The sequence below is a fragment of the Sycon ciliatum genome, chromosome 2 (genome assembly GCF_964019385.1).
Source record: "Sycon ciliatum chromosome 2, ocSycCili1.1, whole genome shotgun sequence".
Classification (NCBI taxonomy): Eukaryota; Metazoa; Porifera; class Calcarea; order Leucosolenida; family Sycettidae; genus Sycon; species Sycon ciliatum.
Window position 1 is genome coordinate 45,683,220 of NC_088644.1, and position 15,144 is coordinate 45,698,363.

Below are 15,144 nucleotides of genomic sequence, written 5' to 3' on the forward strand. Positions count from 1 at the left end.
CTGCTTATCCATGCCGGTTCCTTTTTCTTCTCCTCCCCTTCTCCCTGCCTTGCCGTGGTTGGCTAACACCCTCTCTCTTTGTATTGGCCGGTGTTCTCACTGTGCTATGAGATGCTGTAATAAATAAATAAATAATAAATAAATAAATAAGTAGACCTATTACAGGGTGCAACAGAGCTCTCGGTTGAGTCACCTCCACCATTAAACTGCGCTCTTTAGCCGACTAGACCCTCCTGCACACAACCATCACCATTGCGAGGACACTTCCGTAGACGATATTGATAAACTCCTTCAGACAGCTGTTTCGCTAATACATAGCTCATCAGTGAAGGTAGATGTTGAATGATAAAAAATATAGACCAAACTGCTATTATATAGGGGGTTATCAAAGTAACTGTTATATTGAAGGAACACTACACATTTTCAGCATCCATTACTGGCGATCCTCACCTCCCAGGGCCCTGGTCATAGGGGTCCACACTTGTAAGGGAACAGTAAAAGGCCACGATTAGTCTACACAGCTTACCTTGAAACACACTTCATGTTTGGCATTAAGTGGTCTTTGTAAAAACAAAAAAAACAAAAACAAAAACACACACACACACACAGCAACAGGATGGCATACAGCAACGATTAACAGCAGGATGATAAGACTACATGTAGCATACACGCGCCCGTGAATTCACATACACTCTCACGCTACAAGACACGGTGACATTACAAGTGCATGGGCATATAAAATTATAATTATAGCAAATGCATACATGAAACATTTCATGTGCTACTGTATTTCGTGTACATACGCTCGTAGCAAAGAGTTATGATGCGAGCATCAATGGAAGCACTATCATAGTGCTTTCATTGTTGCTAGCCTCTTGTATAACTAAAGAAGAGTCTGTCGACCAGCACACAACACCCCAGCAAGCATCCAAGCACACTGTCACTGACAGCCCAAGTCTGGCGGTCTTGTACTCATCTGCTGAGTGCTAAATATCACAGATCAGAAACCAGTAATTTTCAGTTTCTTGAGCACAGAAGCCATCAGCAGAGAGTATGGTGACACACAAACCCTACCGGGCCACAGCCATCCTAACCCCGGCTGCCTCTGACCAATGACACCACACCCAGCAGCCTCAAACAAGAAAACCAGGGTGACAAGGTGATCACATACGGTACACCACTTCTTCTCAAGGCACAACTAAAAAGCATAGAATAACGTTAGTACTAAAATGATTAAAATCACATGGAACTTGCCTCCGGGGGGGGGGGGGGGGCATCGAGCATAAAAATTAAAAAATAGTACACACGTAAAAGGAATCGTTTTTGGTAAAAACGTGTGCAAATCTCTACAGTACAAAAAAGCAATCAGGTTCTAAGAAAATTATTTCCAGCTTTGTCAACATAGAACGATGGGACTAGTTTATAAATGACAGATTGTTTCATTGGCTGTTGTTCATATAACTGCGACATGATTGCATGGCATTCTAGTATTTTCTATAATGAAACAAAAGTGTATTTTCTTCACTTCACCTACAAAGTGTAGTGTTAGAGAATGGCCCTGTAGCAAGTGGCCATGGGAAACATTGCAACAGAACGTTGCACCATTCGAAGGCAATTTTGTTGCCTGATGATTGCACGCTGCAGGAGATGCAGTCGATCTTGCGAGATGGACAGCCGTGCATAGGGTCAGTCAGCTGCATAGAGCCGCGCAGAGACATGGCACTATGAGGCACAGCCATGCAAGCGAGCTTTGTACGGATCAGCCATGCACTCACTCATTGCCAGCCGCAATCCGCATCCAACGCGCACAAAGCAACAGTTCTTGACAAGAGAAGACTAGGAAGGTTGTCAGGAGGAACTCTACCGTTTCTTCGGCAATGTCAGTGATGAAATTGTGGATAGCATGGCTTTGTCAGACATGTACTGTTCGACTTCCGAGTCAGAAAACTGCAACACAATCTGCATGCGGACAGAAAAAAAAGGCAACAGCCCTAGTATGGACGACTTCACAATGATATTGTACGCGTCGTGTTTGTTTGTTTGTGTTTATTTTACTTCCCCAGATACACAGGCAATGCTGATTTACTACTTCACCGCATGAACACCACACAACAGAGTGCAATAAAAACAAAGTGCAGTAAGTCAGATGACTTCTCCTCCACCCTCAAGGACAAAGCACAGACACAGCGCCTGAACACATGCCATGGAAAGCAGTATGCGACTACTGCAGTTGCTGCTTACCTTGCTCAGTCGTGGGTTCTTCTGGTTACGCTTGGTAACGACCAGGCCCTGGTTGTCCAAGCTTTCACTGAGCGAGAGAACATCGTCCTCGCACTCCATTGACCGTTGCTTGCATACAAAGCGAAACGCATCCTCCAGCTACAGCAATGAACGCAAGCAACAAGAAAACCCAATACGAACAAATCAGCCGCCAAAATGTGCGTCACGGGGACCAAGACAACAGTTACCACATTTCCTTTTTCGACATGGAAAACTAAGTACTAGTACACTCATATCTGTGCTTACTGTAAAAGCCATTATTCTAACGGGGCGCATAACAATTTCCCAAAATTGACTGGTTTACGTGTACCAAAGGTAACGATTCTCACTCATTCTCAACACTCAATACGACAGTATATGTATCAATTTCTATATAACGATTTCTATTTTAATGACAGATTTCTCCTCGTTAACTCGTTAGAATTAGCACTTCGTTATATTATATGGCTTTTACAGTATCCGGGCGGTCCGGGACCGTTTAATGCCCCCGTAAATTTGAAATGTCCTAAACTCCGAATCACATACAGTTTGATCAAGAAAGGTCATAGATATGGCATATGGTGTCACTATTTCTACTAAAAGCGACAAAAGAGTAGTGAAACTGGTCCAAAGGGTGCCTGGTAGACCGAATAACCGAAGTATGAGTGTATTCCCAAAAGGCGGGTATGTTTACCTGTGAAACAGTGACAACGCTGTTCTTGGACTTCTTCAGCAGCAGCATGGTGCACAGCAGAACTTTCTGCTTGAGTGGCACAGCGTTGTCTTCGGGCGCATCTGCCGCCGGCGCAGAGCTGGTACTAGTACTGCCACTTGTCGAGCCACTTGTGCTCTTCAGTCTGGCACCGTACAGCTGACAGAGTACACGAGACACCTGGCCGACCGTCACACGGCGTGGCGTGGCGGGTAACTCGCCCACCAAACCCCCCGCGCCCTGGAAGAACATCTTGCCTTGCTTTGTGGCACTTCCGGGCGATCCTGCAACACACAGCAGTAGCATAATAACGTTGACAGCGCTGTGATAGCATGTAACACACAATGCAGGAGTCAATGGACGGCTGCTAACTGGTGTGGTTACGGTTAAACAAGTCTTAAAAGTTAATGAGATTACGGCAGCGTGACAAGGCATGACAACGGTGTGGTCCTCCGCTGACGTGTTACAACGCTATGAGGACAGATGGTGAAGTCGGCCTGAAGGCCGTAGAAGACACGTTTGCCAAATCACTTTCTTTTCTCCTTTTTTCTACTTGGTCCGCGTCAGCGATATTGTCGCTTATCTTTCAGCTTTGTTTATATGTCGCCAATGCTCACTTGGCAGCCCATTTCATCCCAATTTTGGTTAGTAAGTTAGTTTACTAGTACCTGAAAGGTCTAGCTAGAGTTCGAGTGGATTTCGAGAGCGACGGGTGGGTGATTCTGATTGATGCAGCGCCGCACCAAAATAGATTATCTTGTTGCGCTGTGCAGGCAAGAGCAGCGCAAGCCACAGGAAAGTAATCGGCTACTCAGAATCAGCTCCATTTTGCTGAACGGCCGAGATCGCTCACCTCAGGGAATCGCCCATCAAGCAGAGATCGCAGCTCCCTTACCTCCAGCTCAACGATCGGAGTATCCAGCGCGTCGTGGAGATTTGCAAGTACTGTACGCGTCGTCGTTCAAAATAAAATCTTGCAAAGAACGGTGTCTGATTTGAACCACACAGGCTGTCGTGCTGCCCACGCGAAGTCCTATAGAGAAGGCGACCAGCACGATCGACTTCTCTTTAGAAAATAGCCAGGCAGCAGAGAGGGAGAGAGATGAGCTTGCAAAAGCAAGAGAGTCGATCCCGAGCAAAAATATTTGTCACCAGCGCCGAGAGCAGCGACGAGGAGGACCGAAAAAAGTATGAACCCTTCCTTGGACAATAAATTCCTCATAGCTAGTTGTCATTCTATACCTTACTGTCCATCGTACCAAGTTTTATCACTTCAAGTGCACGCATTGATGTCCAAAGTCTAAGTTCAAATTGTCGAAAGATAAGCGACAATATTGCTGATGCGGACCAAGTAGGAAAACCCCAGCTTTGTATTTTGCAATTTTCGGTGGAGTGCTTAGTCCCAGTGACATTTTCCTTCTTTCTTTACAATCCAAACCGAGTTGGTTTGTGTTCCCGAAAGTTTCAATGCAATACTGCAAGAGATTATAAAGATATAGTAGAAAATGTGTAACCACCCAGCAATGTTCGTAAAAACTAGGGGTGGAAAAGTGGCTGAAGTTGACAAAACGGATATGGGGACCACACTTTTTTTTATTTCAGAATTTGAAACCTAAGGTAACTAAGACTCCAAAAGATCTGTTCACATCAAAATATTACGACTGAAATTTGGCCTAAACTGTCCCCAACCTCCTTAACCCTTTGAGACCCCACTGAAAGTACGACAATTTACTCGCCTTCAAATAACATGCACTTTCGCTCGTATCTCTACCAAACATTCACCGATTTTTACAAACTAACCACCGTTGGAAAGCTATTTCCAAGACGAAGCGACTAGTACCACACTCAAGCCAGCTACGTGCACAGCCTCTGCTCTGCGTGGCCAATAATGCTGCCAAAAACAGCAGTCGCGTGCGAACAGCTTCAGCAAAGTTAAAACAGCCGCCATTCCATTCTCCTTCATCACATCGACTTCAAACAAACTACAGCGGAAAGCTCGTTTCAAGCGCAAGATTTTAGTGTGCGGTGCTTGAGTATGACGTACCATTCAGGGGAAATCCCCTGCCAAGAGCAGCGTGAAAATTTGAATTTTTCGATCTGAGTGCATTTTTCAGGTTGTCTCCGACTTCGAGTCTCCCCACGGCGGCATCGTAACTCCTAGAGACTTCGGATAACTTCGACGTGATAGCCAAAGTTCTTCTCGAAGCGTAGATACTTTGTTTATGAAAATCGGTGAAGGAACGCCATAGATATAATTATTTTAGTGTCACTGCATACCACGTTGGGGTCTCAAAGGGTTAACCTATAAACCTGAAAAGTCATGATTCCCTAGAAAAACATGTGCAGCAGAGTACACTTCCCCTCATGAGCATATCCAGTGCTGCCAAACCGTCCGATTTTTGAAGGCTCTTCCGAAAACCGGTCCGAAAAAGGAAACGTCCGAAAAGCAGCCAAAAATGCCAGGGATCAGTACTTTCCTATGCAAAAGTCCTGTATTTCCACTTTTCAGCGCAAGCGAAGGCACAAAATTAATCACTGTACATGACTTTGCCACTTTGTGCTTCTAAACAGGTAAGCTACATGTAGTCGTCAGTGTAACATACAATGGATGGCATGTACACTGTACAGTGTGTGACCTCACTCATGCATTACAAAATTCATGACAACTTCGGGGTGCCATATCGGTTACCATGGCAACAAAGTGAATTTTCATGGTATTTTCGGCAATTTTGGAATACGCAGGAAAAATTTGCTGAGAAGAAAAATTCGCACCCTGCACATGTGGCCAGCATCGGCGGTGAAGGGTGTCCGATTTTGGGCGAAAAATTATTTGGCAGCACTGCATATCACTCACCGACTTTCTAACCCATTTCATATTATACACTCACACAATCTTTCCAGCACAAAAAAGATACACAAACACAGATAGTGTACACTTACAGACAGACAGAGACAGACTGAGAGACAGAGAGACACGAACACTCAGATACAAGTGCAAGTGGCATGCACACACACACACACACACCTGTAAGACTTGACTTGCGATTTCGGCCACCAGGAGTTGTTGGTGTGGAGATTTGCTCCACGGCATGCCTGCATGAGAGGTAGCACACCAGAGTGAAGGACCGGTCAATATTATTACACTGAGCATTTCAGGACCTACTCTTCACGGTCATTACTGATGTGAAGAGGAAGGAAGCATTCTGACGTGACAATGGCATCTTCACAGAGACAAAATATCGACGCAATTTAGTTGCGACGATCACCCCTATTGGGCCCTAACGCCAATTTGCCATACAAAAACAGCGAGTATTCAATTGGGAAAGTAGCAACTGCCGTTTGCACATAGTCACATTCAGTCAACCCATTCTGTTTGTGGTCCTCTCTTCAGGCAAATGAAACACAAGAGTGCCATGCTGGCTAAAACGAAGACGCGTTATAGCCAGAGTACTCCCTGCAAAAGTCATGAAGCTGCTAACACGCAGATAAAACAATGTACATGGGTGGGATAGTGTGTGTGTGTGTGTGTGTGTGTGTGTGTGTGTGTGTGTGTGTGTGTGTGTGTGTGTGTGTGTGTGTGTGTATAGAACGCGGCACAAGTGCACCACTCAGAGACGGCTTCCCATCCAGCTCCAGCGTGGATCAGTGCAATGCCAGAACTGCCAGAGGTGGTTCCGCAGCAAGGGTGGCTACTCTGTTCATCGATGCCAGCCTGTCACGAGTTCTCCTACACCAACAGTCAGTCTGTCTGTGCCACTTTCAGCTTGTTGCCAGCAGCACTGCCCAACATGTCAGCGATGCTTCCGTTCTGCGGCCGGGTTCAAGCGTCACAACTGCAATCGTGGTGCGAGACCATCTGCTGCTGAGAGAGCAGCTCTGCCCCTCAGCTGCCCATATTGTAAACGCAATTTCCGCCGGCAGCAGGACCTAGCCAGACATTCGCGGTCCTGCTTGTGATCCGTGTCCCGTTTTCTGGTCCCCTTTCCATAGGGGTGACACTTGCCCCTCTGGGCAGTCATGCTGCTAGTAGTAGTAGTAGTAGTAGTGTGTGTGTGTGTGTGTGTGCGTGTGTGTGTGTGTGTGTGTGTGTGTGTGTGCCTATTGGGAGCATCACCTCCCGGTAAGACCAGACCGTGAAACGTCAGACACAAGAACTGCACACACACACACACACACACACACACACACACACACACACACACACACACACACACACACACACACACACACACACACATATCGCTACATGTATCGGCAGGGCAGACCCTGAACTCACCGACACACGTCCAGTGCCTTGCGAACGTCACCTGTCACGGCTGCGATACGACGCGCACAGAGCTCTATTGCTTCCGCCGACATGGTGACATCACCAGCACATGCTGCTTCAACGCGAGATTTTAGAATGGTAGCTAACTGCTTGGACGTGTACGGTGCGAAGTATAACTGCTCCGGTTCGCCTGAGTAGACACAGGAAAACAATAAGAACTCAAAAGTGAGGTAAACAAGAAGCGCAAGGAACACATGTAGCATTTTCTTGCAATGCATCGGCTTATTCAACAGAGCCTCCATTAGCAGACGCAAGTCAAGCAAGGACAGCACCGTATTCAGGGCGCACATGTTCAGTCCCAAGTGCTGCATGACAGACACATGACGCATGGCATGGCTGCGTGTTCATTCCCAAGTGCTGCATGCAGCACGCCGGATGGCATGATCAACTGACGCTAGCAGAACTGGTGCATACACACTATACATTACTGTCCGAAGAAAGAACAGACTGGAATTTCACCAAGCACAGCATGTCGTTATATACGCGGTGACTACACTGCACATAGACTGTTGCACATGAAAATAAAACGGCCTACGCTACGAGGCTGACCCCCAGTTCTTCGGCACCTGATACGACTGTAGCCCTGTTAGTTTGAAGGCACTTACAGCCTTTCAGCTGGAGTCGCTTCAGTTCATTGCTGGTGAATGAGAGTGTATTTGCAATGGCCAGGAGTACAAGCTTGCTGGTCGGTCGTAGCGCCCACTCAAAGATCTGATACAGGACACCGCTGTCCTTGGTCGCTAGCTGATCAATCTCATCCAGCACCAGCACACTGCAGAGTGGTCAATACACAACAGATAGCATAAACAACACACAACAGTTAGCATAGACAACACACCAGTCACTATACAACATTAGAGCGCACATAACATGCAGCAGTGAACACGAACAGCAGACAATAGGACACACTGTCAAGGCACGTTGGGCCGCTACAGCCCCTGTCATACCGCAGTGTCTTATATCAAAGCCTATCTCGTACACAAGCCTGATTTTCAAGATGCACTGGTGGCACATAAGCCTGGTTTTAGTGCTGGCATACATAGAGTAGGGATATCAGCGAACACACTGCGCACTGGGTTTACGCAGTAATGACATCATCGAAATTTGTACAGGGCTGAATACCGCGTGCCGGACCAAAGTCAAACTGAAGGAAATCATTATTTTTGCCGGGAAAACTTCAAGGAGTCTTGTCGAAGAAGAAGGCGAATGGCAGCTGGGGCGGAGGAGACTTCATGCTCACGCCCCGTAGTACAGTGATTTTCCGCAACTTTGCAGGAGGCCGAGAAATGCTTGGGTCTAGCTGAACCCATTTGTGGGTGTAGCTTCGCGATCAACCGGAGAGCAGTGCCACGGTGACATTTGATACGTAAATTCGGAAGCTGTCCTTCGTGAGCCTATGTGACGGAAGCAACTGGAAGGCGAAGTTAGTATTGTTTCGACGGGAGAAATTTTTTCATTCTTGGTCCACGGTTGCATCTTGTATGAGTCTAACCGTATGCCAGGTAAGAAAAAAATTGACGGGAGTGAATTTAGTTCGCAAAGGTCAAAAGTTCGCCGAGGTCAACCTGGAAGGAAGATGAAGAAGCTAAGAGTGGAACAAAGACTATCGTGGTCTTTCTCTATCGTTGTGGCGTTGACACTCGTTCAGCTCTGCAGGCCATCATTAGGTAAGCCCTATCGCCCGGAAAGCATGCCTAAAGTGAATTATGTTGCAGTCAGGCGCCATGAGAAGCGCGCTGTAGGTGGCTTATTCGCCGCAATATGCTGTAATAAGTACCACAAGCAATGGCGTAGTGAGGATTGTAGTACACTGCAAATCTGCCCTGCAAAGCTCCTGCAGGTTTTCAGGAAAATACCAGGTAAGAGAAGGGCGAGCATATCTTCCAGATGTAAAGTAGAATACACAGCCAGAGTACGCCATCAACCTTTGAACGACTGTGCCGTTGCAGGTGCAGGTCAGGGCAAGAAGATATGCCAAGACTGCTTGCGAACAGCACCGGCACACAAGGACCTAACGCAATTCCTACCAGATGGATTCCAATTTGAGCAGGTATGCCTGACATGAGCAAAAATCACTCAATAAACAGAACTGAAACACTAAAGAGAATGCACTTTTTTCTTTTTTTCTTTCCAATTGTGTTCCAGGCGTGGTACAAGTGTAATGATGTGAACACAGCCATTGACAAGGATGAGATAGGCAATGCCATGAAAGAACTGGATGTCCTGAAAAAGTCAGTCACAGAGAAAAGTAAAGAAATGCAAAAGCAACAAGTTGCGCTAGACAGATCCCAAAGAAAAAAGAAAAAGATATCCAGACATCTCACAAGGTCGAACAAGCAGTTTGGTGAGCTGACACAAACCGTTGATCGGCTTGAGGAGCAGAAGAAGGAGAATGCTAACACCATTGCACAGCTGAGAACTGAATTGACAACTGTCAAAACACATCTCTCGGCAACGATTGTTGGCAAGAAAGCAGAATGCCAGCAGAAAATGCTCTTCAGACGGAAATACCAAGTAGCGCTACAGACGGTCAACAAACTCAAGAAAAAAATATCTGGCACAAAACAAGCACAGCAGCAGCAACAAGTCAGAGAGCAAGTCAACATTGAAAAGGAAAAGAAGACGATAAAGACCCTTGAAGGCAGGCCCCCGCGCTATACGGATGCAGTGCGCCTCTGCTCTCTCATAATATCGGGGTAAACCATGTGTCTCCCGTAATTCGGTGTGTGATTGAAACACTTACTGGGCACCAGGTTGACCGGCTGCCACGCCCTGCTAAGGTGTGCGACTTCCTGGCCGAGTCTAAGCAACTGGTCCTCACACAAATCGGAGAACAGATGCTAATGGAGGACAACATAACACTGCACCGTGACGGCGCATCCAAACAAGGACACAAGTATTACACGGCGCAGCTAGCCACTCCCGACAGTGTTCTCAGCCTCGGCCTCGCACCAGTGAAATCTGGCACTGCAGAGCACAGCTTCGAAGCCGTCTTGAATATGCTGTCCGATGTTGAGCAAGCCTGTCATAGATCAGGATCGGACATGCCGGTGGCAAGGAAGTTGATTAGTAACATCAAAAACACAATGACCGATCGAAGTAGTGTCGAAAAGAGCGTGAACAAAATGCTCGAGACGTACCGTGCAAACATTCTTCCAGAGATGGTGGACGGCTGGACCACTCTACCAGAACCAGTCAAGCAAAGCATGCTCTCCATCAACACTTTCTACTGCGGTCTACACTACATTGTTGGACTGGCAGAGCAGGCACAGGAAGTGTGACGCATCTGGGAAAGGACACACTTCGATACAGCAGCAGTAGGTGCTGCAAGCCAAGGGTTCGAAAGTACTGGAGAGGCTGGCACTGTTCGTCTCATCCGGACTGCCTTCAAAGCCTTGGAGGCTCATTGCGATGAGCAATCTGGAAATCATGTTCAATTTCAGAGTTATTTGATTTCTAAAGGTGTGGAGTGCATTCCACTTGCACGGTTTGTGGGCAACCGCATCAATATCATTTTCTACAATGCTGCTGGCATCCATACGTTGCGAGAGCACATCCAGCGGTTTTATAAAGATGCGTTTGGCACACCAAACCGCTTGCACCGAGCTGTTTTGGCCGACATCCAAGTTGACGGCTACATCGCAGCATGCAGGGCCCTCGGGATTGTCGGCAAGTTGATAACCGGTCCCCTCTGGAGGAAGCTGGAGCAGCCGGGCGTCACCGTCAACCACATGGGCGATGTGTACCAGGCACCGTGTACATCTTTCAACACACTCAAGTCAGACTCCACATCTTTGTTGGATGGCTCGGCTACAGTCTTTCCAGGAGCAGATGTGGTACTGGATGAAGTTCAGCATGACTTGTTCTGCAGCAACGGCAGTGATGAGACGACACTCATCATCCTGCAACTGCTAATAACAGCATTTGCAACTTACTCCGAGAAACTCCTTTCCGACCATTTGCTAGGTGACAAGTTCCACAATATGCCAGCAGAGCAGCAGAGGACAACGGAAAGTGTATGCACAACGAACGAGCATTTGCTCTTTTGGACAGACTCCACCATCAGAAACCCAACGCGTCTGCCATTGCCATTGAGGGCATTGTATTATTCTGCTCGAACCATACTGGTGAGTGGCTGCAGAATCAGTCGGAGCAGAGGCGAGGAGAGCTATTTAAAAGCGCTCTCGCTGGTGCCCAAGAACACCGTCATCTTTACCGCCAACGCAGCCAGGCGATCCGCGATTTTCAACGGCAAAAGGTGGTAGAGAAGGAAACGCAGCGACTGCAGAAGGAGGCCCACACTCTCCAAGAGAAAGAGCAACTTGCTGAGAAAATTGCGTCGGAAGGGCTCCGGAACACTTCCGCATTAGTAGCAGAGAAGCTTTCCCTTCTGCCAACAGTCGCCAGGAAAGTGTCTGCCTTGAAAAATAAAATAAAATTCAGGCGCAGCGTTCTGCAGCAGAAAGGTAATAAGATCCTGTTCCAGTGGTCGTCCGGCGGCAAGACACTGACATGGCAGGAGCTAAGGGAACACCTGATACAGCTCATCAGTGAAGCCAGCACGGACACACCAGGACTGACTACGCAGGATTAGAGAGCAGGTGAGTTCCATCGTAAACTATTGCATTTTCTTCCACGTCGTTGTTTGTGTTTTTGACTTTTTCAAATAATTGAACCTGCACGTGCTCGCCATTTTTTTCATCAAAATGTTTGTCCCCGCCGCGAGTACGCGCGGTATGGTAGCCCTGAGAACTGCGCAAACCCGATGCGCAGTGTGTTCGCTGATATCCCTACATAGAGATACCGTATTATCTCTAATATAAGCACGGTCCTTTGTTTTTTCAATGTACCTCCGCCCCGTGCTATTAATGGAGACGTTCCTTTATTGGAGACTGTTCCGTTATTATTTCAACCTCATTTCAAAGGCATGTTGCCATGCCAAATTCATGTCAGACACACACATTTCAGGGTTTTTTCGCCGGTACAGATAATGAATTTACACAGTGTGCTTATAATGGAGACTGAGCACTTTATTTTTTGAATGCCGCCCCAAGGTGTTCTATTATTGGAGACGTGCTATTATTGGAGACTGTGCTATTATTGGAGACGTGCTATAATTGGAGACTGTGCTTATATTAGAGATAACACGGTAGCTGGTTTGAATAGAAGCCTGACTTGAAGCCTGGCATTTACATCGTCTTCAACGGGAATACGCCCGGCTGATACACGTGGCATTACGGTAGTCCGAAATGAACAAAAAGTCAGTAAAATATGTACTCTAATGAAGTGTCCACACGTAACATGTACCAATCTGTACTGACATCGTAGTTCTCACTTACATGGGTTTGCTGCTCTTGGCTACAAAGTCGGTGAGCTGGCTACAGCATGCACTGCTCATAGTGCTCTTCGTCTTGGGCAGTAGTCGCTCGGCTAAGACATTGTAGATACGACTGGGCTGTTGGCTGTACTGGAATGCATTGATCTTGAGTATGTGCGCTCGCTGTGCTTCCTACAACAGACAACAAGCCAATCAAGAAACTCAGTGTCAACTTCTTACTGTTACAGCAGCACAGCAGTACCTAAAAGTTCAACACACTGCGAGGCAAAGCTGCGTGGTGCATTATTTGAGCAAACTATGATTTAGAATCCTGGAGGATGCTTCACACAGCTGTATAAGTAGAACAAGGCTGTGAGCAACACTGGCCCACACTCAATCACCGCAGTTCATACATTCATTTCAGGAAAAAAATTCAACTTTTCAGTCATGAAATACCAGGCATCAGGAAGGAAATGGGGCACAGCTGCATATTTCTGTCCCAACCATTGCTTCTCGTAGCTAGTGATACCATTCACTGCCATGTATTGCTGGTGCATTATACTGACTGTTACTTAGAAAGCGATGGCTATTTCTTTCCCACTGCTACTATGCTAACGCCAATAAGTCTCTACTTGGTGTGTGTAGTGTAGTAAGTTGTCGCGTATTGTGCTATTTTCTGTGCGAGTTCGTTGATGTTTTGTTTCCCTTTTTCCTCGCCCTGGTGCATGTGTGAATTATTAGAGGAGAGAGAGAGAGCATTCAATTACTGACCTTCATGGCCGTTAGAACAGCATTGACGCACGCCGTCTTGCCAGTCCCCGGCACACCGCTGATGTAAAGACAGCCAGACTTGCCAGCCACCAGAGTGCCACGCAGGAAATCATTTATTGAGCTGATCTCCTCTTCGCGACACGGTAACTCATGGTTTTCCCAGGCACGACTCAGCGTGGTGCGTTGGCAAGGGAACACGGGCGAGAAAGCAGACGATGGAGTTACGGGTGATGGAGTAGAAACGGAGCCTGCACGCATACACACACACACACACACACACACACACACACACACACACACACACACACACACACACAACCGAATCCACAGCAATGAGTAACTGGTGTAAAGTGGCCTAAAAGTAGGCCGTGATACAGCTTGGAAGGTATGAAATCCTACTAGGCAGCAGAAGTTCCTGGTCTTGTGGGTGAGCACTGTTGTGCGTATTCATCAAAAACGGCAGCCTAACGCTAGTCTCTCGCACATACAGTGAGAACTTCATACAGGGACAATCTGAAGTCTGCCATTCCGCGGGTTGCAGAATCGAGCAGTGTCCATAGAATTGTGATAATCCAGCGGAATATTTCAGAAAAATGACGAGAAACTGCTTTATTCTGGATGCCTGTGACGTAATCCACCGCCAAACCGACCTGATCAAGACTTTCAAAGTCAACTTGCAGCTTCTTTTCTTGGGCCAGGTTGGGTTTTCCCAGGTTGCAAAAGTCCACGGGTGTGCCTTATTTGGCCAGCAATGGCTGGACCCCTAACCATGAATATAAATTCGAGGGTACACGTGTGTGCTTGGTTCGAGCACCCTCAAGATACCACAATTGGGCCAACGAAACTCTGACCCAGTGGTATGCATTCTCTAGCATGTATGTGATGGGAGACAAGCTTGTACATGTACATGTATGTGAATATGTATGTAGCTGATGGCGCAAACGACGTTACGTGCCGGGATGTAGCGCCGCCTGCTATCGACAGGATGGGATATTGGCATTGGCCACAACCACACATGCAACACCCAAGCATTATAAAGAGGGCAAGCTTCAAATTCCGTATTTGTTCTAGATCAAAACATAGTACATGTATAAACTACCCTGCTTTGATACCGCCACACTCAGCAAGTACAGGCTGTAAAGCGATGTACACGTACAACAAATTCAGGACTTTCTGTACCTTGCTTCGTGATTTTACTGGTCGGGATATTCAGCGGGCTAGGCAGTTTCTTGCGCTTTGCACATGATTCCACTGCATTCACAACAATATACACAGGCAGAAAGAGAGGGTTGGATGCTTTCAAATATTTGCATACGACGTCCACCAAGAACACAACCAAGACCGGACATACCCTTTTCATCCAGCTCGTCTTCGTCTCGCTGGAAAAGTCGCCGGCGGCGAGTAACAGGGAAAACAGGACTCGATGTAGCAGCCATCAGTAGAACAAGAGAAGTGGAGGAATATAGAAATCAGACAAACATTGTTCGTTCCTGCATTTGAAAAGCTAGTGTGTTATGTGTGCAAGGATCGTAGAGCTGTTCTCCTTGAAGCAAAGTCGGCAACAAGAACACGTGAAGATCTCACATTTCGCGGGCTTTTTCCACAGCATGCATCAGCTCGATGGGGAATCCCCCACTGCGCCATGGCATGCAACCCAAAAATCCTTTATTATTTTTACCACACATCATCATGTATTCAGTCTGAATCAGGGAGTAGTACAATAATTACTCCCTGGCCTGAATGAAGGCTTCAGCCATG

At 47.0% G+C, this 15,144-nt stretch overlaps 1 protein-coding gene across 1 annotated transcript; it reads right to left on the reverse strand.

Annotated features, from left to right (window-relative positions):
• Nucleotides 1-1,154: 1,154 nt before the first annotated feature.
• On the reverse strand, nucleotides 1,155-14,936 carry LOC135810262 (cell division control protein 6 homolog). Its single transcript, XM_065323741.1, has 10 exons — nucleotides 14,738-14,936; nucleotides 14,566-14,637; nucleotides 13,387-13,634; nucleotides 12,638-12,807; nucleotides 7,904-8,070; nucleotides 7,248-7,428; nucleotides 5,997-6,064; nucleotides 2,954-3,255; nucleotides 2,242-2,379; nucleotides 1,155-1,959 (listed from the first exon to the last, which is right to left on the reverse strand). Exons 1-10 carry the CDS (start codon nucleotides 14,820-14,822, stop codon nucleotides 1,861-1,863), a joined length of 1,530 nt encoding a protein of 509 aa, XP_065179813.1. The 5' UTR covers nucleotides 14,823-14,936; the 3' UTR covers nucleotides 1,155-1,860.
• Nucleotides 14,937-15,144: the final 208 nt, after the last annotated feature.

What these genes read in the sequence shown, in the direction of transcription:
- LOC135810262 (XM_065323741.1), bottom strand. Translation starts at nt 14,822, where the DNA reads ATGGCTGCTACATCGAGTCCTGTTTTCCCTGTTACTCGCCGCCGGCGA. An exon ending in TCGCAAGTCAAGTCTTACAG is followed by an intron (nt 3,256 to 5,996) that starts GTGTGTGTGTGT and finishes TGTGTGTTGCAG; the next exon opens with GATCGCCCGGAAGTGCCACA. An exon ending in AGAACCCACGACTGAGCAAG is followed by an intron (nt 1,960 to 2,241) that starts GTAAGCAGCAAC and finishes GTCCGCATGCAG; the next exon opens with ATTGTGTTGCAGTTTTCTGA.